The sequence below is a fragment of the Carassius auratus genome, chromosome 31 (assembly GCF_003368295.1).
Source record: "Carassius auratus strain Wakin chromosome 31, ASM336829v1, whole genome shotgun sequence".
Lineage (NCBI taxonomy): Eukaryota > Metazoa > Chordata > Actinopteri > Cypriniformes > Cyprinidae > Carassius > Carassius auratus.
The window spans coordinates 23,293,364-23,314,832 of record NC_039273.1 but is presented as its reverse complement, the minus strand read 5'-3'; the positions used below and the strand labels follow the sequence as shown (position 1 = coordinate 23,314,832).

At 39.3% G+C, this 21,469-nt stretch overlaps 1 protein-coding gene across 4 annotated transcripts in view; it reads left to right on the top strand.

Annotated features, from left to right (window-relative positions):
• Nucleotides 1-20,904, top strand: part of LOC113050911 (myosin-10-like) — a 64,000-nt gene extending 43,096 nt beyond the window's left edge. For 3 of the 4 annotated variants that reach the window (XM_026214365.1, XM_026214364.1, XM_026214362.1), the window contains 26 exons: nucleotides 3,349-3,542; nucleotides 3,647-3,768; nucleotides 3,847-3,916; nucleotides 4,765-4,925; nucleotides 5,075-5,183; nucleotides 5,362-5,493; nucleotides 5,758-5,964; nucleotides 6,166-6,303; nucleotides 6,423-6,546; nucleotides 6,633-6,804; nucleotides 8,137-8,349; nucleotides 8,615-8,759; nucleotides 8,943-9,149; nucleotides 10,145-10,249; nucleotides 10,398-10,550; nucleotides 11,304-11,552; nucleotides 12,015-12,227; nucleotides 12,805-13,017; nucleotides 14,796-14,957; nucleotides 15,221-15,349; nucleotides 15,492-15,580; nucleotides 15,832-15,955; nucleotides 16,045-16,253; nucleotides 16,362-16,470; nucleotides 17,082-17,254; nucleotides 19,074-19,209. In XM_026214365.1, coding sequence (XP_026070150.1) covers nucleotides 3,349-3,542; nucleotides 3,647-3,768; nucleotides 3,847-3,916; nucleotides 4,765-4,925; nucleotides 5,075-5,183; nucleotides 5,362-5,493; nucleotides 5,758-5,964; nucleotides 6,166-6,303; nucleotides 6,423-6,546; nucleotides 6,633-6,804; nucleotides 8,137-8,349; nucleotides 8,615-8,759; nucleotides 8,943-9,149; nucleotides 10,145-10,249; nucleotides 10,398-10,550; nucleotides 11,304-11,552; nucleotides 12,015-12,227; nucleotides 12,805-13,017; nucleotides 14,796-14,957; nucleotides 15,221-15,349; nucleotides 15,492-15,580; nucleotides 15,832-15,955; nucleotides 16,045-16,253; nucleotides 16,362-16,470; nucleotides 17,082-17,254; nucleotides 19,074-19,209 — 4,058 coding nt within the window. Of the gene's footprint in view, nucleotides 1-3,348; nucleotides 3,543-3,646; nucleotides 3,769-3,846; nucleotides 3,917-4,764; nucleotides 4,926-5,074; nucleotides 5,184-5,361; nucleotides 5,494-5,757; nucleotides 5,965-6,165; nucleotides 6,304-6,422; nucleotides 6,547-6,632; nucleotides 6,805-8,136; nucleotides 8,350-8,614; nucleotides 8,760-8,942; nucleotides 9,150-10,144; nucleotides 10,250-10,397; nucleotides 10,551-11,303; nucleotides 11,553-12,014; nucleotides 12,228-12,804; nucleotides 13,018-14,795; nucleotides 14,958-15,220; nucleotides 15,350-15,491; nucleotides 15,581-15,831; nucleotides 15,956-16,044; nucleotides 16,254-16,361; nucleotides 16,471-17,081; nucleotides 17,255-19,073 lie in introns of all 4 variants that reach the window. The other variant, XM_026214363.1, reaches the window with a different exon arrangement.
• The last annotated feature ends 565 nt before the right edge of the window (nucleotides 20,905-21,469 follow it).

Below are 21,469 nucleotides of genomic sequence, written 5' to 3'. Positions count from 1 at the left end.
TGCAGCCCTAATTATTATAATGACAATTGTGGGTGAAAATCTGCTTAATTTTTATTAAAAAAATTGTCCTAAAATGGAGTCGATGCTAAATATTACTTCCTTTTTATTATTATTATTATTATTACTATTTAATTTCACAGTGAAATATGACCTGACCTGGTTATCATGAGATTGCGTCAAACACAGCCTAGTTTTCAGCAGACAGAGCGCTATGTGTGGTACGGGGGCTTATGCCCTTGGCTCTTGCGGTCAGACAACTTGTTTGTTTTGAGTGTCAGATGGTGATTTGATAGGCCGTGTGAGGGAGATGGAGTTTGGGTGAGGGGTGGAGGAATTCTGTAGTGTCTCCGGCAGGGAACATGGAACAATACACGTCTTGTTTCACTGGAATCCAAATGACTGGCTCAGCCTGTGCCAGTCAACACTGACAGCTCAGTAAATTCTCCACGGAGGTAACGGAAGTCACGTCAGGAGCCACAATATGAACAGAACATTACTTGGAAGTGGTTTTTAAGAATTACATTTACAGGAACTCTGCGAGATCGAGAATTGCAAATCTAGCACCAGTAGTTAAACTTTACCATCCCCCAAATAATCAAAATGAATATGTAAAAAGTTCAGATGCAAAAGCCTCTAAATGGCATCTGAAATTTAGTTTTATCAGGCCCCTATGTTTAGTTTAGTTTACACTTGCCAATGTATAGGTCCTTTTCTATGCAATTAAAGTTAAATAAATTAAAATAAATATAGGAGCCTGATAAAAATGCTAATTTTTAGGGGTGTAACGGTTCACAAAATTCACGGTTCGGTTCGATACGATACACTGATGTCACGGTTCGGTTCAGTTCGGTTCGATACGTTTTAGATACAGCAAAATGTAAAAACATCTCAACTTTTCAGAATGCCGCAAGCGCACCGCGGGTCATGTGACAAGAACCAACCAATCAGCTTCATCCTTTCCCGTAACAACGTTGAGAGCTCAGCCAAGATGAAGGAACAGCTGATCACAGTTGTATATGGATTGCAATTTTGAAATAAATTCATTAGCAGAGCTACTGCAAGCGATTTTTAGAGCTGCAAATCCATTTATCCTTCGCTGAAATTTCCGCGTCTCATGGAGAGAGCACGTCATTGTTGCTTAGCAAAGACAGACGCCTCAGGAGAAAGACGCGCTTAGCGTTTTCCATGCGTTTTTAGGCACGATATGTGAACGGCCCCTAAGGCGCTCGCTCACTCAGCACGCGCTGAAGGCTCGTTGCAAAATGTCTAATGCATTTAACAGACCAGAAATATAAGATCCTAAAATAACCAACAGGTCTGGTGTTTGGGTTGGATTCCCTGTAAGCTATAGTGTCTAAATGCTGCAGGGATAGTTTGCTGCGTGCATGTTTCTCCTTTTTTTCGTCTTTTCCCAGATAGTACTGACGCATATATCCCAGATATTCCCGCTGGGTTTTTTTTTTTTTTTTTTTTTGTAATCCCGCTGGTGTACCCTGTCATGTTGCAGATGCGACATACCGTTGTTTTTTTATCCACCACTCTCTTGCCATCACCATTATAGCTTAAAGGGAATCCAAAGTGCACCCAAACACCAGACCTGTTGGTTATTGGGGGATCTTCTCATTTCTAGTCTGTTAAACGCATTGGCTATTTTGCAACGAGCCTTCAGCGCGTATTGAGTGAGCGAGCGCCTGCTGAGTAGCCTAACATAAACATATAAGATGGTGTTTTTTTCTTCTTCGGGAGTGTCAGGGGCGTTGCCTGTTACGTTGTTTGGGTTATTGGGCTACCTTGTTGAACGCATATCATTATATTTCTTTCTCTCTCTTTTTTTTTTTTTTCAAATATAATTAATTACTCCAACGAACCGTTCGGTACATAATGCGTACCGCGTACCGAACCGAAAGCGTCGTACCGAACGGTTCAATACGAATACGCGTATCGTTACACCCCTACTAATTTTAGATGAAAATTTCAGATGGCACTATGAGGCTTTTGCATCTGAACTCTTAATGTAGTTTCTGATTACTTGTGTGTTGAGTGATTTCAATTTGACTTGTTTTGTCTTATTGCACTGTTATTGAATTTTTTTCTGGTATCTTGTTTATTGCTTAGCAGATTTATTAACATTGATTTAATCAGTGGCTGAAAGGAAACATTTTAAGTAACATTACTTGGAGAGATAGAACTTAATGTACATGTCTGGGTCACATTTCAAAAAGAAAAAAAGAAAAAAGACCTCAGTTCTAATTATCAGTTTTTATTTAGAATGTATTTTTGTTGTTGATTCTGGTTTGAATCTCATTTATGTTGTAGTGTAAAAATAGCTGCAAAACTATGATTTGTTTTATTAATCATACTACAACAAATATTTACACAATGTACTGTATCAGTACTTTACAACAAACTTTTTTTTGTATTACACTAACATTCTGAATTGTGTTGTTCTGCATTTTATTAATGAGAATTGAGGTGGAAACATTTACTTGGTGGAAACACCTTCTCAAGGCCATTATGAAAGCAAAATATCTTTTTAAATTCTTTTGTAAATAGAATGAAATAAGAACTTAAAAAGCACTCTTTACTACACTGCCATTGCTAAAATTACTTCTCGGCAAAAAATAAATCAGGTTCTCCTAGAGTTGTAAATATGGGCTACATGCAAAGATTAATACAGCGTGATCAGTGTAGTCTGATTCACAAGCAGGTGAAAATTAAACGTTCGAGAGGAGTTCAGTAACAAATTACTGCTTTAAATCTGTCTGATGAATCTTTCACTGAAAGAACTGACTGAATCCTGCAGAATTAACAGTTGCTGAAATATGTCCTGGACATGATCTTGACAGGTTTTGAGGTTCACCCTTCCATTTTCTTTCTTTTGCAGCTTGAGCTTGTTTATAGTTGTAGTCTTATTCTTGGCACTCTTCATCTGTTTCATGTCTCCATTTGCCTAGCACTGGTCCCGCTGGCGTAGTAGGGGCCATTGGCTCTTGAATTGGCTGTCTGATCTTGTGACATTGAGTCAAAATACACTGTACTACTTCCTAAAAGTTATTTTATATTTTTTGTGTAGGATGCAACTATTAAAGGACTGAAAGAATTAAAGGACGTTATTTTTTAAATGGTCTTTGTAAGAATACAAAAAATACACAGCGTATTTTGACCTTCTGCTTGGTGTGGTTAAATTAGAGCTTTAGTTGTAGATATCCCTCTTCCATCTTCACATGATTTGGCTGTGCCCTGTCACTCTTTTAGTTTGATTTTTTTTTTAACTGTATCTGTAAATACTTTGATAATCAATCTAACCGGTTGGTATCTTTTTGTTCTTTTTCTCACTCTTCATGGTAGTGGACCGTATTGTTGGTTTGGACCAGGTGGCAGGGATGAATGAGACTGCTTTTGGGGCTACATATAAGACCAAGAAGGGCATGTTCCGCACTGTGGGTCAGCTCTATAAAGAGTCCCTCACAAAACTCATGGCCACACTCAGAAACACCAACCCCAACTTCGTCCGCTGTATCATCCCCAATCACGAGAAAAGAGTAAGTGACATTTGTCCCTAGATAAAAGAGATTAATGTATATACATATACATATAGATGTATATACACTATGCACCTCATTGTCATTGTGTTCTTCTCTGTTAGGCTGGTAAACTGGAGCCCCATCTGGTTCTGGAACAGCTGAGGTGTAATGGAGTTCTAGAAGGGATCCGGATCTGCAGGCAGGGGTTCCCTAACCGTATTGTCTTCCAGGAGTTCAGACAGAGGTGCGTTTCAGGAATCTCATTTTAGATGCGTGGTATATTTTATCAGTGATAAGACTGTTCTATCTGTTTTCCTCTCAGATACGAGATCCTCACGCCTAATGCAATCCCCAAAGGTTTTATGGACGGCAAACAGGCTTGTGAGAGAATGGTAAGATTTCTTAAGATGACTAACAGATGAGGTTGACCAGTACTTTATTCATCAAGTTTCATGCAGAGGACCAAAATATGATTCAATCAAAATAGTTAAAATACCAGTGTATTATGAAATGCTTCATAAAAACAAGCTCTACTGTTCAAAAGTTTGCTTTTATTCAGCAAGAACACGTTTATTTGATCAAATAATCCTGTAAATAAAGTCCCGAAAAAATCTACAATATTATTAACATTGATAATATTTAAAAAAGAAAAATCTTACACACAAAATCAGCCTATTAGAATAATACCTGAAGAATCATGTGATACTGAAAAAACATCCGGAAAAAAATGAGAAAAGAATTGTCTTAAATTGTAATAATGTTTCACAATATCACTACTTTTACTTTATTCTTTCTATCGAATAAAAGCAGAACTGATAAGCATGAGAGATTTACTGACCTAAACATTCGAACGGTAGTTTAATCGTTTTAAACATTTATTTCAATCATTTTATCATTAAATTTTTCTTGCACTACATTTAAAATATTTTCTTTTCAGAATTAAAATTAGTTTATCCAAATGTAACTTTAAGAAAAATAAGCTTCATCAATAATTGGCCGAAATTATGCATTCCTCCAAAAAGCTTTATTCCAATAATAAAATTACTTTATATATTTTTCATAATTGAATTAAATAAAAAATATACAATTAAAGGTGCACTTTAATGATGTCATTATTTTTATGTTTATTCTATAGTTTCATTTTTTTTTTTTTTTTTACTGATATCCATTATAGAAAAACCAGCATCAGAAGTTTTGCATCTGCTAAATGCTAAGTATCAACTAACTATCTGATCTGTAGATTCGAGCCTTGGAGCTTGACGCAAACCTCTTCCGGATCGGGCAGAGTAAGATCTTCTTCCGCACTGGGGTCTTGGCACACCTGGAGGAGGAGAGAGACCTGAAAATAACAGATATCATCATCTACTTTCAGTCGGTCTGTCGAGGATACCTGGCTCGCAAGTGAGTCCAAATACAAAAGGCTGATCTAAATCTGGTCTAAAAGGGGTAGCAGTAATATGCAGCTCTTAATGTTTGTACTGTAGGAATGAAATGTATTCTTATGAGATATTGTTGGTGAACTGCTGCTGTTCTCTGGTTGTGGTTCTCAGAGCCTTTGCTAAAAAACAGCAGCAGCTAAGTGCTTTGAAAGTCCTCCAGAGAAACTGCGCCGCCTACCTGAAACTACGCCACTGGCAGTGGTGGAGACTCTTCACCAAGGTCGGTCTCTTGGTTGGTTTTTAGAAGAGTCAGTTTACATAACTGTTTTAAGGATTTGAGCAGCTTTTGTGTGCTTATCCAAAAGAAATCTGTGCGTATGCAAGAGAAATTGAATCTTAATCAACTCATTTGCAGTATTAGTTTTAATTTGAGATGTGCATTACATGTGTGTCTGCAGGTGAAACCCCTCCTCCAGGTGACCCGTCAGGAGGAAGAAATGCAGGCCAAGGATGAGGAGCTTATTAAAGTGAAGGAGAAGCAGGTGAAAGTAGAGAACGACCTGGTGGAAATGGAGCAGAAACACCAACAGGTTAGTTCTGTCTCTTGAAAATCACACTGTTATTTAAGTGTTATGTTATGATATTTTTTTGACCTGATATACGACAGAATGAACCACATTAAAGACATTGTTTCATATCTGATTGACACTCAAGGTGGTCTCTTGTGGCTTTATTCAATGTAGTGGAATCTCCATGATCTTAGGAAGTTTTTTATGAAATCATAGCGACTCTGTAAACCAAATTGACAAATGTTGTAGAAACAGAGAAAAGATCTGGTTGGATGTTTGTTTCAGCTCTTGGAGGAGAAGAACATCTTGGCGGAGCAGCTGCAGGCCGAGACAGAATTGTTTGCTGAAGCTGAAGAGATGAGGGCTCGACTGGTGGCTAAAAAACAAGAGCTGGAGGAGATTCTTCATGACCTGGAGTCCCGTGTGGAGGAGGAAGAGGAGAGGAACCAATCTTTGCAGAACGAGAAGAAGAAAATGCAGTCGCACATACAAGTGAGGACTTCACTGGGGAAATATAATCCTGTAAACTTAAAATAGAGTAAATCTGTATCTAAAAGTTCTAGGTTGGAATATTGAATTCAGTAAGTACTTAGCTAAAAAGGCTCACAAAGTCCTACACTGTTGCTGTACAGAAACTACAAGAGTGTGTGTGTGTGTGTGTGTGTGTGTGTGTGTGTGTGTGTGTGTCTTCAGGACCTAGAGGAACAACTAGATGAAGAAGAGGCTGCCCGACAGAAGCTTCAGTTGGAGAAGGTGACTGCCGAAGCCAAGATAAAAAAGATGGAGGAAGACATTCTTCTGTTGGAGGACCAGAACTCCAAATTCCTAAAGGTCAGTGCAGATGTCAAACCGTCTAATCAAACTGCAGCCCAGGGTCTTTGTGATAAGGATGCTTTGAGAAGAACTTTGCAGGGGCAAACTGAGCGCTTCCTTTCCTCCCAATCCCTCAGGAGAAAAAGCTCCTGGAGGACCGTGTCAGTGAGATGACCTCCCAGCTGACAGAGGAAGAAGAGAAGGCCAAGAACCTTGGGAAAGTCAAAAACAAGCAAGAAATTATGATGGTAGATCTGGAAGGTGAGGAATGTTGAATATGGATCATTTTATTAAAGTGAATGTAAAATAGTGAGTCTTACGCGGTTATGTGTGTGTTTTATCCTCAGAGCGTCTGAAGAAAGAGGAGAAAACTAGGCAGGAGCTTGAGAAAGCCAAAAGAAAGCTGGATGCTGAGACCACAGACCTACAGGACCAGATAGCTGAGCTGCAGGCCCAGATTGAGGAACTCAAGATCCAACTGGCCAAGAAAGAAGAGGAGCTGCAGGCTGTACTGGCCAGGTGAAGATCTGTTCATTCAGGAACACAGAATAAGAATAAGAAAAAGTTGGCTACTCACGCCAGAAAAAATCCACTTGGGGCCCAAATAGTTAGACTGTTGTCTAACTGACCATGTCTAAACAGTAACTTATGGTAGGCTGAGTTATGTTGCCGTCATGTATATTAGTCATGGAAAGTTTTTATTCTTGACCTTTGTATTTGTTAACATTGTGCAGTCCTGAAATACTTTAGTAAATTGGTATCACATTGATGTTGCGACATCACACCACAAGCATACTGACATGCTTAAACACACATATATATACCAACACACACACACTCACCAGCCACTTTATTAGGTACACCTCTTCGATTGCTTGGTAACACCATTTGTCAATCAGCTAATCACATGGCAGCAACTCAATGCATTTAGGAATCTAGATGTGGTGAAGATGACTTGCTGTAGTTGAAACCGAGCTTCAGAATGGGGAAGAAAGGGGATTTAAGTGACTTTGAGCGTGGAATGGTTGTTGGTGCCAGACGGGCTGGTCTGAGTATTTCAAAAGCTGCTGATCTACTGGGATTTACAGAGAATGGTCCGAAAAAGAGAAGATGACTGACAGTGAATGACAGTTGTGTGGACGAAAATGCCTTGTTGATGTCAGAGGTCAGAGGAGAATGGTTAGAGATGATAGAAAGGCAACAGAAACTCAATTATTCACTTGTTACAACCAAGGTATGCAGAAAACCATCTCTGAACGCACAACACGTCGAACCCTGAAGCAGATGATTTACAGCAGCAGAAGACCACACAAGGCAAAAGGGGGTCCAACACGGTTCTAGCAAGGGGTACATAATAAAGTGGCCAGAGAATATGTGTGTGTGTATATATATATATATATAATACCCCTGTCATTTAAAGAAGTCACTGAGTTTTGGAATCATTTATTTCATTTAATTTTATTTATTTTAATCATACAGTGAAAATGTTTTTAAATATTATTACTATTTAAAAGAAGTGATTATTTTATTATTTTAAATAGAAATCTTTTATTAGACTGTTTACTGTTACATGTTATCAGTTCATATATTTCTATCCATTTATATATCAATTCATTAATGAGCTGCTTAGCTTGTTAATTACTTCACTTCTGAAAAACAATTAACCAGTCATAACAGAGGTTATTTACATATAGAAGTCTGAAAAGTAGAGTAGCAAAAATTGTCTGGATTTTAAACAGGGTTATTTAATTCATCAGTATCTGAAAGAGAAAAAAAGTGTATAATATAACTCCTTTAATTTAGCATGCATTGTTTTGCTTCTAATCTTTGCTTGTATTTGTTGTTCCACAGAGGGGATGAGGAGATCGTTCAGAAGAATAACGCACTGAAGCAAGTGCGCGAGCTGCAGGCCCAGCTAGCTGAGCTCCAGGAGGATCTGGAGTCTGAGAAAGCTGCTAGAAACAAAGCTGAGAAACTCAAGAGAGATCTGAGTGAGGAACTGGAGGCTCTGAAGACTGAGCTGGAAGACACACTGGACACCACTGCCGCCCAGCAGGAGCTGAGGTACAAGAGTCTGCATCAGCAACTAAATCCATCACCACTAATCTGAACTAGTCTTTAATGACATTCTGTCATTTCATCACCATTCATTTGTTTCAAATCTTTAAAAGAATGTTGGTAAACAAATATTTGACGGTAGCCATTGACTTCTGTAGTATTTTTTTCCATGCTATGGAAATCAGTTAATTAGAATCTGACCCTTTCTGTTTTCTCTGAACCGTTCTCCTCAAATGTTTGTTACCTAAAAATGTGTCTTCTGCTAATAAAGGACCAAACGTGAGCAGGAGGTGGCAGAACTGAAGAAGGCCATCGATGAAGAGGTTAGAAACCATGAGTCTCAGGTCCAGGAGATGAGACAGAGGCACGGCACATCTCTGGAGGAGATCTCGGAGCAGCTAGAACAGGCCAAGAGAGTAAGCCACAGAGATAAAGATGAATGCTTTCAGTTCTGGACTGGAACGCTGCCAGTCGTCTGCTGTCAGAGTGATGTGTTTGGAATTCATTTGCTCGTTCAGTGATTGAATATGGTATGGTCTCCTGTTGATACAGTTCAGGCAAAATCTGGCTCCCTCATACTGTCTGTCTGTCAACATTAGGTGAAGTCAAATCTAGAGAAAAACAAACAGACTCTAGAGAGTGATAATAAGGAGCTGGCCAATGAGGTGAAGACTTTGCAGCAAGCCAAGTCTGAATCTGAGCACAAGAGAAAGAAACTGGAGGCTCAGCTGCAGGAGTTCATGGCCCGCTTCAGCGAGGGAGAGAAGGTTAAAGGAGAACTTTCAGACCGTTCCCACAAACTACAAGTGAGTGCTGTTACTTCCTCCTCCCTCACATACAATAGATAACTGTTGTTTCATTACTTTTTTGCAGACTGAAAGTATAATCAAAATAAAACCCAAATCATCACTATGGCTTTTATCAAAATGTGATTATCAAATTATTAAATAAATTGCAAATTGCAATAATGAAATAAATATTAGCATATGTACTATTGAATTATTATTATTATTATTATTATTATATAATAACCAGTTTCATATATTATTTTATAGTGATATTGAAATATAATCACAACATTGTGCAGCCCTTCAAACAAGCACAGCAAACATGGAGTTATTTTATCTGTTGGTTTTTTTAACTGTTACTGACACGATTTTAAAACAAACTTATTTTACTACATGGAATGAATAATGTGAACGCTGTTTTCTGATCTCTGGTGAACAGTAACAAACCATACTAGAGTTTTCCTAAAAAGGATGATCTGAGGTACGGTTAATGTGAACTGGTACGATTCACTTCTGGTGTGAACACAATTATACTAAATTTAGGAAATGAGTCATTATTGATGACGTGTGAATTGGTCTAACTGTATTTGTGTTTACTCACTCACTTTCCTGAGTGTGACTGACCCTCTGCAAGCACAGAGGACTTGTATCTAATGTGATTCCTGTGTTCTTTTAAACCTTTGCATTTGTATCAAATAGGTGGTGTTCTGTATTGGCGTTTGGAAACCAAATTAAACTTTCAAAATCCCAAAAGTACAAAAATGAGGCGAGCAATTCATCCGCCATCTTCTGTTCTGCATAGTCGTTATCTAGCATCATCGGTAAACAGCTCTGATTACGCAAACGTACTGTGGTTTGGAACCAAAAACCATTGTGTGAACACAAACCAGCAGGGGACCGAGGGTCACAGTGTTACAGAAACCTTAAATAGATCAGCATCTAGGGTTCTTGTGAAATATCACCCAACAGCAAATAAATTATTCTTATTTTTTTATTTTTTTGGTCATTTGCAGGCAGAACTGGAAAATGTTTCTGCTCTGTTGGAAGATGCTGAGAAGAAGGGAATTAAGCTGGCCAAAGATGCCTCCAGCCTAGAGAGTCAGCTTCAGGACACTCAGGTAATGTGTGCACTGGAAAAATGGTTGAAGCAGTGACATAGAAGTTCAACATTTTGTAGCTAGATTTAATTAAAATAAAAACAACAGATAGACTTAGAAAAGGTGTGGGACGTAATCGAGTCATGCTTGTTTAATATTGTGGCTGTAGGAGCTGCTTCAAGAGGAGACTCGTCAGAAGCTGAACCTGAGCAGCCGTATCCGTCAACTGGACGAGGAGAAGAACAGCCTTCTGGAGCAGCAGGAAGAGGAAGAGGAGGCACGGAGGAACCTGGAGAAACAACTGGCAACACTACAAGCCCAGGTACACCCAATCACTATATTTTTATTAATGAAGGAACATGGCAGGTCAGTTTATATCATCATCTAGCACATAATAATGTTTTACTTACCTCAGAAGTCTGTCTTGTTTGAGGACAAAACGTGGGTTATGTAAAAATGTAATTTTTTAAACTTCGGTTCAGAAAGGAAGTCAGATGTACTGTTTTCTATTTAAACTAGGGTTGGGCGACGTCTACAAATTTGGCATTGGATGATGTCTACAGTGAAACATCGTGATGGACGATGACATCGGGGGGGGGGGGGTTGATGGGGGGGGTAAGGTGTTTGGAGTTAGGGGGTGTCCCCGTGGCATGAATCCTTATTATGGAAAATAACTAACGATTCCTAACCATGTCCACACTGGATGTGTATAACGAGTTCAAAATCTATAATAGAGATTCATTATATATAGATCAGTAAATAGAACTCAGTCAGTGTTTATTTCTACACTGGATGTGGCACGGCATGAAATACCACAAATCCCTGACAGTAAACTGTTACTACGTTCTATTTATGACGTGCTGAAACAAATTTTAAATGATTTAACAAATGTGGTAAGTACTGCTGCTTCATAGTATAAATAAAATATGTGCGATCATGAATCTTGAAAGCGATCGTGCATTCAAAAGAGGGGGGGGGGTCAAGATGGCAGCTCAACATCGTAGTGTCTATCAGCCCAACCCTAATTTAAACTTTTAAAAGTGAAGGCACTATTCTTTAATCCTTTATTGGATAGCTGGTGGAGACCAAGAAGAAGCTGGAGGATGATGTGGGAGCCCTTGAAGGTCTGGAGGAGGTTAAGAGGAAGCTGCAGAAGGACATGGAGGGGACCAGTCAGAAGCTGGAGGAAAAGGCCATCGCTTATGACAAGCTGGAGAAAACCAAGAACAGACTGCAGCAGGAGCTTGATGACCTTATGGTGGACCTAGACCACCAGAGACAGATCGTCTCAAACCTGGAGAAGAAACAGAAGAAGTTTGACCAGGTATCAATTGTTTTGGTTAAACAACATTTCAGCCAAAAATGTAATTTCTGTCATCTTTTACTCACCCACATTCCGAAACCAAATGTCGTTTCCCCCGGTTGAAGATATTTGTAATGAAATCTGAGATATTCTCTTTAAAATCTATTTCATTGACAACTTGACACTAAATTCAGAGTTTTATTGCAATGTACTATGATTGGATAGACCAAAATCTCTCAGGTTTCATTTAAAATGTCTTAATTTGTGTTAAGATGAGAATATGTACAGTTTTATATATATATATATATATATATATATATATATATATATATATATATATATATATATATATATATATATATTTAATATATATATATTTTAATATATTATATTTATATATATTTAAATTATCTTTAAATTCTACTGAAAAATGTCATTTAAATTGATCATTTAAATTCGTAATTTTGTTGATGTGTATGTCAGATGCTGGCGGAGGAGAAAATCATCTCTGCACGTTACGCTGAGGAGAGGGACCGCGCAGAGGCCGAGGCGAGAGAGAAAGATACCAAAGCTCTGGCTATGGCTCGAGCCCTGGATGAAGCTCTGGAGGCTAAAGAGGAATTTGAGAGACTCAACAAGCAACTCCGAGCCGAGATGGAGGATCTGATGAGTTCCAAGGATGACGTAGGCAAGAATGTAAGTCATTATTTTACCCAACAATTGTACTGTTATGTTACATGAGTGGTAATGTTTAAATTCATCATCAAGATGTTTAAAGAACCTGTGGTGTTCTGTAAACAGCAGATTTTGTTGGCTGTTTTTGTTTTGAGACCTCATAATGTGCTGACACCCTATAGCATGTGATAACTAAGTGTGACGCAACAAGTTTCAGGTGTCAGAATTTGCCCATCATCACCGACAGCAAAATACTTAGCAAAGCGACAAAACCTGCCAGTTAGAACATATGCATGTGTAATATGCAGCATCTGGAGCAAGATTTTGGATCTACTCAGAGTGCCATGGCAAACAGAAGCAAAAAATCTAATAAGATGCTAATTTGGTCAGAAGACTGGAATCATTTAAAATTGTGATTTCCAGATCTAGAAGTGTCATGAAAATGTAGTGTTAAAAGTTATCTGGAATGTACGAAAATTTAAATCTTCCTCAGCAATCTAGAGAAGTCCTGATCCTAGATTTATCATTTAGTGCTCGAACACATTGCGACTGGTTCTGACACTGTCTCACTGTATTTGTGATGTGCTGTAATCTGTAGGTGCATGAGCTGGAGAAATCCAAGCGCACTCTGGAGCAGCAGGTGGAGGAGATGCGCACTCAGCTAGAGGAGCTGGAGGACGAGCTCCAGGCCACAGAGGATGCCAAGCTGCGTCTGGAGGTCAACATGCAGGCCATGAAGGCCCAGTTTGACCGAGACCTGCAGGCCAGAGATGAGCAGAATGAGGAGAAGAAGAGGGCACTGGTCAAACAGGTGGGTGAAATGTATCTTTTTTGAGGATTACAATCCATATATATATATATATAGATAGAGATAGATAGATAGATAGATAGATAGATAGATAGATAGATAGATAGATAGATAGATAGATAGATTTTACTCCAGTATTTGAGTTTGAGACTTAGTATAAGTTTAGCACAGATATACAGTGGGGAAAAGAAGTATTTAGTCAGCCACCAATTGTGCAAGTTCTCAAATTTAAAAAGATGAGAGGGGCCTGTAACTTTCATCATAGGCACACTTCAACTATGAGAGACAAAATGTAAAAAAAAAAAATCCAGAAAATCACATTGTAGGATTTTTAATGAATTTATTTGCAAATTCTGGTGGAAAATAAGTATTTGGTCACCTACAAACAAGCAAGATTTCTGGCTCTCACAGACCGGTAACAAGTTCTTTAAGAGGCTCCTCTGTCCTCCACTTGTTATCAGTATAAAAGACACCTGTCCTCAACCTCAAACAGTCACACTCCAAACTCCACTATGGCCGAGAGCAAAGAGCTGTCAAAGGACACCAGAAACAAAATTGTAGACCTGCACCAGGCTGGGAACACTGAATCTACAATAATTAAGCAGCGTGGTGTGAAGAAATCAACAGTGGGAGCAATGATTAGGAAATGGAAGACATACAAGACCAATGATAATCTCCCTCGATCTGGGGCTCCACACAAGATCTCACCCTATGGGGTCAAAATGACCACAAGAACGGTGAGCAAAAATCTCAGAACCACACAGAGGGACCTAGTGAATGACCCTCAGAGAGCTGGGACCAAAGTGACAAAGGCTACCATCAGTAACACACTACGCCGCCAGGGACTCAAATCCTGCAGTGCCAGACGTGTCCCTCTGCTTAAGCCAGTACATGTCTGAAGTTTGCTAGAGAGCATTTGGACAAGGTCATATGGTCAGATGAAACCAAAATTGTCGTGTTTGGAGGAGAAAGAATGCTGAGTTGCATCCAAAGAACACCATACCTACTGTGAAGCATGAGGGTGGAAACATCATGCTTTGGGGCTGTTTTTCTGCAAAGGGACCTGGACGACTGATCCTTGTAAAGGAAAGGATGAATGTTGCCATGTATCGTGAGATTTTGAGTGGAAACCTTCCATCAGCAAGGGCCATGAAGATGAAACATGGCTTTGTCTTTCAGCATGACAATGATCCCAAACACACCGCCTGGGTAACGAAGAAGTGGCATGAGAAGCACATGGAGGAACACGGTGAGAGACGCGTTGAATGAAAGCACTCACTCTCTGAGAGTGGTCTGGCGAGTAAACAAAAACAATTTACTAGTCAATGGCGATTCAATTGCCAAGGTGTCTGTAGAGGGCCGTGTGTGTGTGTGTGTGTGTACTTGTTTTTCTATTCTGGTGGGGACTTAAACCTGAATACACACAGACTCATGGGGACTCGTGTCACGGTGGGGACCTAAATTGAGGTCCCCACGGGTAAACAAGCTAATAAATTACACAGAATGAAGTTTCTTGCAAATCTAAAAATGCAGAAAGTTTCCTGTGAGGGTTAGGTTTAGGGGTAGGTTTGGTGTAGGGCGATAGAAGATACGGTCTGTACAGTATAAAAACCATTACACCTATGGAGAGTCCCCACAAGGATAGCTGACCAGACGTGTGTGTGTGTGTATTTTGCAATTAATGGTTAAAGCTTTAAGAAGTAACAAATTTGACCGTCTGCAATAGTTTTTACTATTGATATCTGATATAGTTTTTTTATCCATGATTCCTGTTCCTTCAGGTGCGTGAGATGGAGGCGGAGCTTGAAGATGAAAGGAAGCAGAGAGCTCTTGCTGTAGCTGCCAAGAAGAAACTGGAGATGGACCTTAAAGATGTGGAAGCTCAGATCGAGGCTGCAAACAAGGCCCGTGATGAAGCCATTAAACAGCTACGCAAACTCCAGGTAGACTTTTCCAGAATGCTTTTGTTCATGCACAAATGTGATGACACATTAATGATGATGCAAGAAACGACACATTTACTGTTAGCATAGTCTGTTTCTCCTCAAAAGCTCCTTAAAAAAAAAAAGAGAAACTTTTAGTAGTGACACAGATGTCTACATCGTTGACTGCATTACTGTGATTTAATATTTTAGGTCACAGTCAGTGCAGAGACATGAGAAAATGTGAGAAGGACAGATGACAACATCTCTTTGTTTTTATCCAGGCCCAGATGAAGGACTACCAGAGGGAGCTGGAGGAGGCGCGCTCTTCTCGTGATGAGATCTTTGCTCAGTCTAAGGAGAACGAGAAGAAGCTCAAGGGTCTAGAAGCTGAGATCCTGCAGTTGCAGGAGGTGAGCCGACACTGCAAGCCTGAATACACGTTTAAAAAAAGCTTTTCTGAAGAATCTGTTGCTTGTTTTTCCACACAGTTTTAAATCGGCTTAGTTAAGCGGGCGAAGCTTAGTTTATGGTTTGGTTGTGATTGTTTTTTAGGACCTGGCATCTTCAGAGAGAGCCCGACGCCACGCTGAACAGGAAAGAGACGAGCTGGCAGATGAGATTTCCAACAGTGCCTCTGGAAAGTGAGTCATTGTGCTGCAAACCTCTTGAAGTCAGCGAGCGACTTGACTTCAAGTCATAGAGATTATTGAATGAGAACCAATAGTGCTAACTATAAGTTCAAAATGAAACAAAAGCTCAGCAGTTTCACTCAGAAATACGTCACAGTTTCAATTTCCAAACACCACTATTTCCATTTCATCCTGACATATTCAGCTCCTGTTAATTGTTTGTTCAAAAACAAGCTTTATGCTTAATGTTTCTTTTCCTGCAGGGCAGCCCTCTTGGATGAGAAGAGGCGACTGGAGGCTCGTATCGCCCAGCTGGAGGAAGAGCTAGAGGAGGAACAGAGCAACATGGAGCTCCTGAACGACCGCTTCCGCAAAACAACCCTGCAGGTGCGCTGTTGAGGAAGCTAAACTTAAGTATTCTCTGCTACATTTGACACATCAGGTCTTTAGTAGCAGCTGTTGTGTCTGTATTTCAGGTGGATACCCTGAACACAGAGCTGGTGGGGGAGCGCAGTGCCGCCCAAAAGAGCGAGAACGCCCGTCAGCAGCTTGAGCGGCAGAACAAAGATTTGAAGACCAAACTGCAGGAACTTGAGGGATCCGTCAAATCAAAGTTCAAGGCCTCTATCGCCGCCCTGGAGGCTAAGATTATCCAGCTAGAGGAGCAGCTTGAACAGGAAGCAAAGTATGCAACAGTGAAGAGAAACCATTTAACTTCACATCATAAATCGAACAAAAACCATTGGCACTAACTCGTCTTTTGGCAATGATGTATGATCTGTGCGCTCAACAGGGAGAGAGCTGCAGCCAATAAGATTGTGCGCCGCACAGAGAAGAAACTCAAGGAGGTGTTCATGCAAGTGGAGGATGAGCGGCGCCATGCAGACCAGTACAAAGAGCAGGTGAATGAAGCCCAAATCTTGATCGGTGTCCTCAAAGTGTACTAGGTCCCCAGCTGCTCATGCTGAATAAATACAGAATAACTTAAACAGACTTTCCACTTTCCAAGCTTCAGACAACATTTTCTTTTAAACCTCTGATGTGTATAAATTGGCAAACCCTTAAGTTCCCCACTTCAGACTGATTTGCTGGTTTTACAGCATTTCCTTGAGTTTTTCCCACAACTTTGTTACCAAGGTACTGGACTGCTTTTGTGGATAAACTTGTCACAAGGCAGCATTTATCTGACCAGAAATATTGTGAAACAATGTTGCAGTTTTAAATAGCAAAGTATTATTTGAATATATTTTAAAACATAATTTATTTCTGTGATGGCAAAACTACATTTTCAGCATCATTACTCCAGTCTTCAGTGTCACATGATCCTTCAGAAATCATTCTAATATGTTGATATGCTGCTTAATTATTACAAGTTATACCTTAGTCAGATGAGAAGTATTGCTTTATAGCCCACTTGGCTCTCAGAGCTAAATTCAGAAAGTTGTTTCTATCATTTATAGTGGAGGCAATATAGAAATGAAAGACTCAGCATTTCTGTCTGAACTTTCTTTAGCTGGAGAAGGCAAACTCCCGTATGAAGCAGTTGAAGAGGCAGCTGGAGGAAGCTGAGGAAGAGGCGACTCGAGCGAACGCCTCCCGCAGGAAGCTGCAGAGAGAGCTGGATGATGCCACCGAAGCTAGTGAGGGTCTGAGCCGAGAGGTCAACACTCTCAAAAACCGCCTCAGGTACTTTAGATCCTTGTATCTGTACGTCTGTTTATTTGTGCATTCATGTCATGTCAGGTGGTCAGATGAGCAGCATCATGGTGCTGATATTCACAGCCAAAACTAAATGTTGTAAAAACAAATTTACAGTGTTGGTTGTGTCAGTGTTGTTATTGTTTACAAAACCTAAAGCTATTAAAAATCTTTTTGAGAAATCGAAGGCTGAAATTCAAATATAAACAATAGATGGGAAATCTATCTATCTATCTATCTATCTATCTATCTATTTATTACATTTTATAATTTTAATTTAAGTACTAAAATTACAAAAAATAAAAATGAAGTGAATTAAAGGTGCCATCTGTAATGTTTGGCAAAAAAAATCAAGTCATACTCCACATTCCATAACAGATGGGGGCAGTATGCCTCAATAAAGTGAATTGCTCTACTCTAGAGTAACAAACGAGAAACGGCATATTCTCTATGCTCCGCCCCTACTTTCACAACAACACTACAGCCATAGCCGAAGCCTAACTGTGCGTTCACACCGCCGGCGTCTAGAGCGTCAAAAATCGCTCTTGCCGCTCTGCTCACGACGCTGCAGAAAGATTTGTGAGCGCTCAGACGAATGCTTATTTTGTATTTAAAGCGACCGCAAAGCATACAAGCTTGTTGATCTCATGCAGACTAACCACAAGGAGTTATAAGTTAACCTCATTAAATATTGTTGTGGACGAAATATTAGGATCCTTTACTTAAAATGAACAATCTCAGACACCTTGGTCCACGTATCACTTTTAATTTATTTTTTATGTCCCTGTACGCAAACAGGGACACATCATAGATTAATACAAACGCTAAACAGCAATAATCAACCTGTCCTTTATTCTGCTTGAGAACTAATGTGCCAACTCTGAAGCATTCACCGTGAGACACACGCAATTGACTCTTTTCACACGCTTTCACGCCACACATCCATTTTTTCACGCACAGAAAACCACGAAGCAGAGAGGACACGGAGACCAACTGACTAGACAGAGCAGGTTAGTTATGATATAATAATAGGGCTGTGCAAAAAATCGAATGCGATTTTCATGCACCTCTCATCAGTAAAGACGCTCCTGTAATTAGAAGTATATCTCCAGCATGTGCGTTCAGATCAGGGTTGCCAGGTTTTCACAACAAATCCTGCCCAGTTGCTTCTTAAAAAGTAAAGACATGCACAGCCCTATATAATAAAATGGGTAAGGTTAAGTTATAGCTAGCTAATTATCAAACGCAGCTACGGTTAGCCACCGCTAACATTAGCACGTTTATCGAACAGCCTTCGATACATTTCTATGTTATAACTTCCCGAAAACAAATACACAAACATATAAAACAAACTTCTAGCGAAATACTAACAGCATCTAACTTACCAATCCAAAAGAAATGTTGCAAGATCGGAGTCGAACCTCATTTCTTTCAGGTCCATCAGTTGTCTCCAGTGAAAATAAAAATTAATGCGTTATATAAAACTATAAAAAAGCTCAAATAAAAATAAATGAATGCTAAATAAAAATATTAAAAAATGACAAGCATACATAAGATTACTAAAGCAAATTAAAATAAATGATAAACAGAGATATTTTTTTTAAATGAACAAAAATGACCAAAGCACCGACAATTTATAAACTGGAATAAAAATTGTGCTAAAAATAAGTATTACACAAAAAAAAAAAAAAACTATTTAACAAAATTACTAAAATTAAAAAGAAAGCTAAAAATGTAAGAATAAAAGATAATGAATTCTAGAGCGCTGGCTAATGCGCTCTAATGGCTTGTTCACTCTGTCCTGCAGGCGAGGAGGTCCTGTTAGCTTCTCCTCGAGCCGGTCTGGCCGCAGGCAGCTGCAGACGGAAGGGGAACTTTCTGATGATGATGGAGACAGCAAGGCCAGCGACCTGAACGAGAACCCGGCGGCTCAAGCGGAGTAGAGCACATCGCCCTCCTGTGGTCACCCAGCCCCACTGCTTCCCCCTCTCCAGCACCTCATCCTTCTCCTTTAGCTATGTGTGGTCCACGGTACAGAAAGAGGACCTGTGAGCGACGTAAACACACAAGTACACTAACACTTCCACATTACACACACACGTTAAGACATAAGCTACTCTCAAACCTCCATTTCTATCCCCTCCCTACCAAGGGAGCATCAACTCTGCCTTATTCTTCAAGACCGAGCATACACATGCCAATTAGTGTTTCCTGCACCTGTAGCCTACAAAATACCACGCTCACGACAGAACACTATAGAAGTGCATTTCAAATGTCAAACTTTGCTTTGTGTACATGAATATGCTCATTCATAAGAGCGCGCAATGAAAGTTTTCATGATGTAAAACCATCATCTAGCTAAGCAAATGTGACTGATTGGATCTTAGTTGAACAGTTCAGATCTCCAAATGAACGGTCTGCTGATTTTGGGTCAATAGAGATGCATGTGCTGCTTGTTCGCTACAAGCCAACACTAAAAGAAAAAAAAGTCCTGTGGCACTGGACCGGATCTGAAACGGACCAGAAAAGAAAAAACTGTGAAAAAGCTGCTCGCTTCAGCATCTCAATAACATTTAAACACATTAAATAGTAAAACACGAGGAATCCGGTGGGTGACGGTGTTTATCTTCATTTAACTCGAGGCTTGTTTGTTCTTATTTGGGAGATTTCACTGACGTAGACGGTTTGCGTTTTAGGAATTTGGATGTAATTGCGAATCGCCTTTAACTGCACATTGTGAGAAAGCCATAATGGCCACTTCAACTGGAAATATGAAGTATTCTGGATGCAAATGCACATCAAGTTAAAGCATCAAGACTTTACATATGTAATCTCTTTAGGATTTTCCCCCATGTATGTGACAGTATGATGGTACTTCTCAAATCCAGCTGCTCTATCAGATTCACTACAAGTGAAGCAGCCACCAAAGCAAGGTTATTGGAACTGGTCCAGACGTCGATGAGAGATTGCTACATCAGCGCTGAAAGCAACTGGAAATAAGGAACACGTTAACTCACAGGCACTCGACTGAATCCTCGTAACTCTGAAAGACTGGGAGTTATAGCTGTGGATGGGATGCTTTGAACACTAGTATTAAGAGGATGAAGGGAACGCATAACCTGTTCCTCTTTTAGCATTTAATGACGTGTTTCTTAAAGTGCCTTAGACACTAATTAGAAAACATCCAAGAAAGTATGTCACATATCAGTAATAAAGAAACACTAATATGAAGGCAAAAGTGGCTGAAGGCGGTTGAAATAAAATGCTATGTAACCCTTTTTTTGTTGTTGTTTTGTATTTTACTCTGCTATGAATCATATCCAGTTATAAAAGTCTCATATCCCTTGTATTCGTATGAAGATCTGAGGGAAATCAGTGTTAATGTTGGTTTGATATAAAGAAGAGAGAGAAAGTGTGATTTGAGTTGGTTTAAAGCTTTATCATCCATGATCTAATTACTTTTACTGCAGTTATCATTATTATTGCTATATTATCACTTCTATTATTGGACTGGCTGTTGACAACCAGGAGTTCAACTGCAAATGTTTCTCCTCTTGTTTTACTCTTGTATACTGTAACGATTTCTAGATGACAGTGAGTTTTGTAAAGGAAAAAATAAAACATTCATTGTAGAAGCATGCTTTTTTTCTGTTTCTGAAGTTGCTCTTCATTTCTTAATGAAATAAAAAAGAATGACAAGTGTTGGATTAATATGTTAAATAGTGATCGACTAATATGAGATATTTGAATGCTTGGTGTACACACATGAATTTATATAGAAATTATATCTGTCTGTGTATAGAAAGAAAGACATGTATACAGCTTGCAATTATTCATCCAGCTTTCGTTAACCTCTAAACCCCCTCTAAATACATATGAGACCATTCTTTTGAGGTTTCCATGTTGTTACTTTCAAGTAGAGAATCAAGTAAAAGCAAAGCTAGCAATAGCTACCTTAAACATCCTTTTGCATGACTGTTTGCATGCGAGTTTCCAATGTTAAGGTTCATTGCACCACAAAATTAATTTAATCAATCATATGATATCATTAATGATCAATCATTAAGCATAAGCATTAAGTGACTACATGCATGCAGAGCAACACGACTGAAAGGGTGCCCAAAAGTTTGCACAGCCTATTTTTCACATTCAGCTTTATTTCATACAACTCAATACTGCTACACTAAAAATTTATGTCTGAAA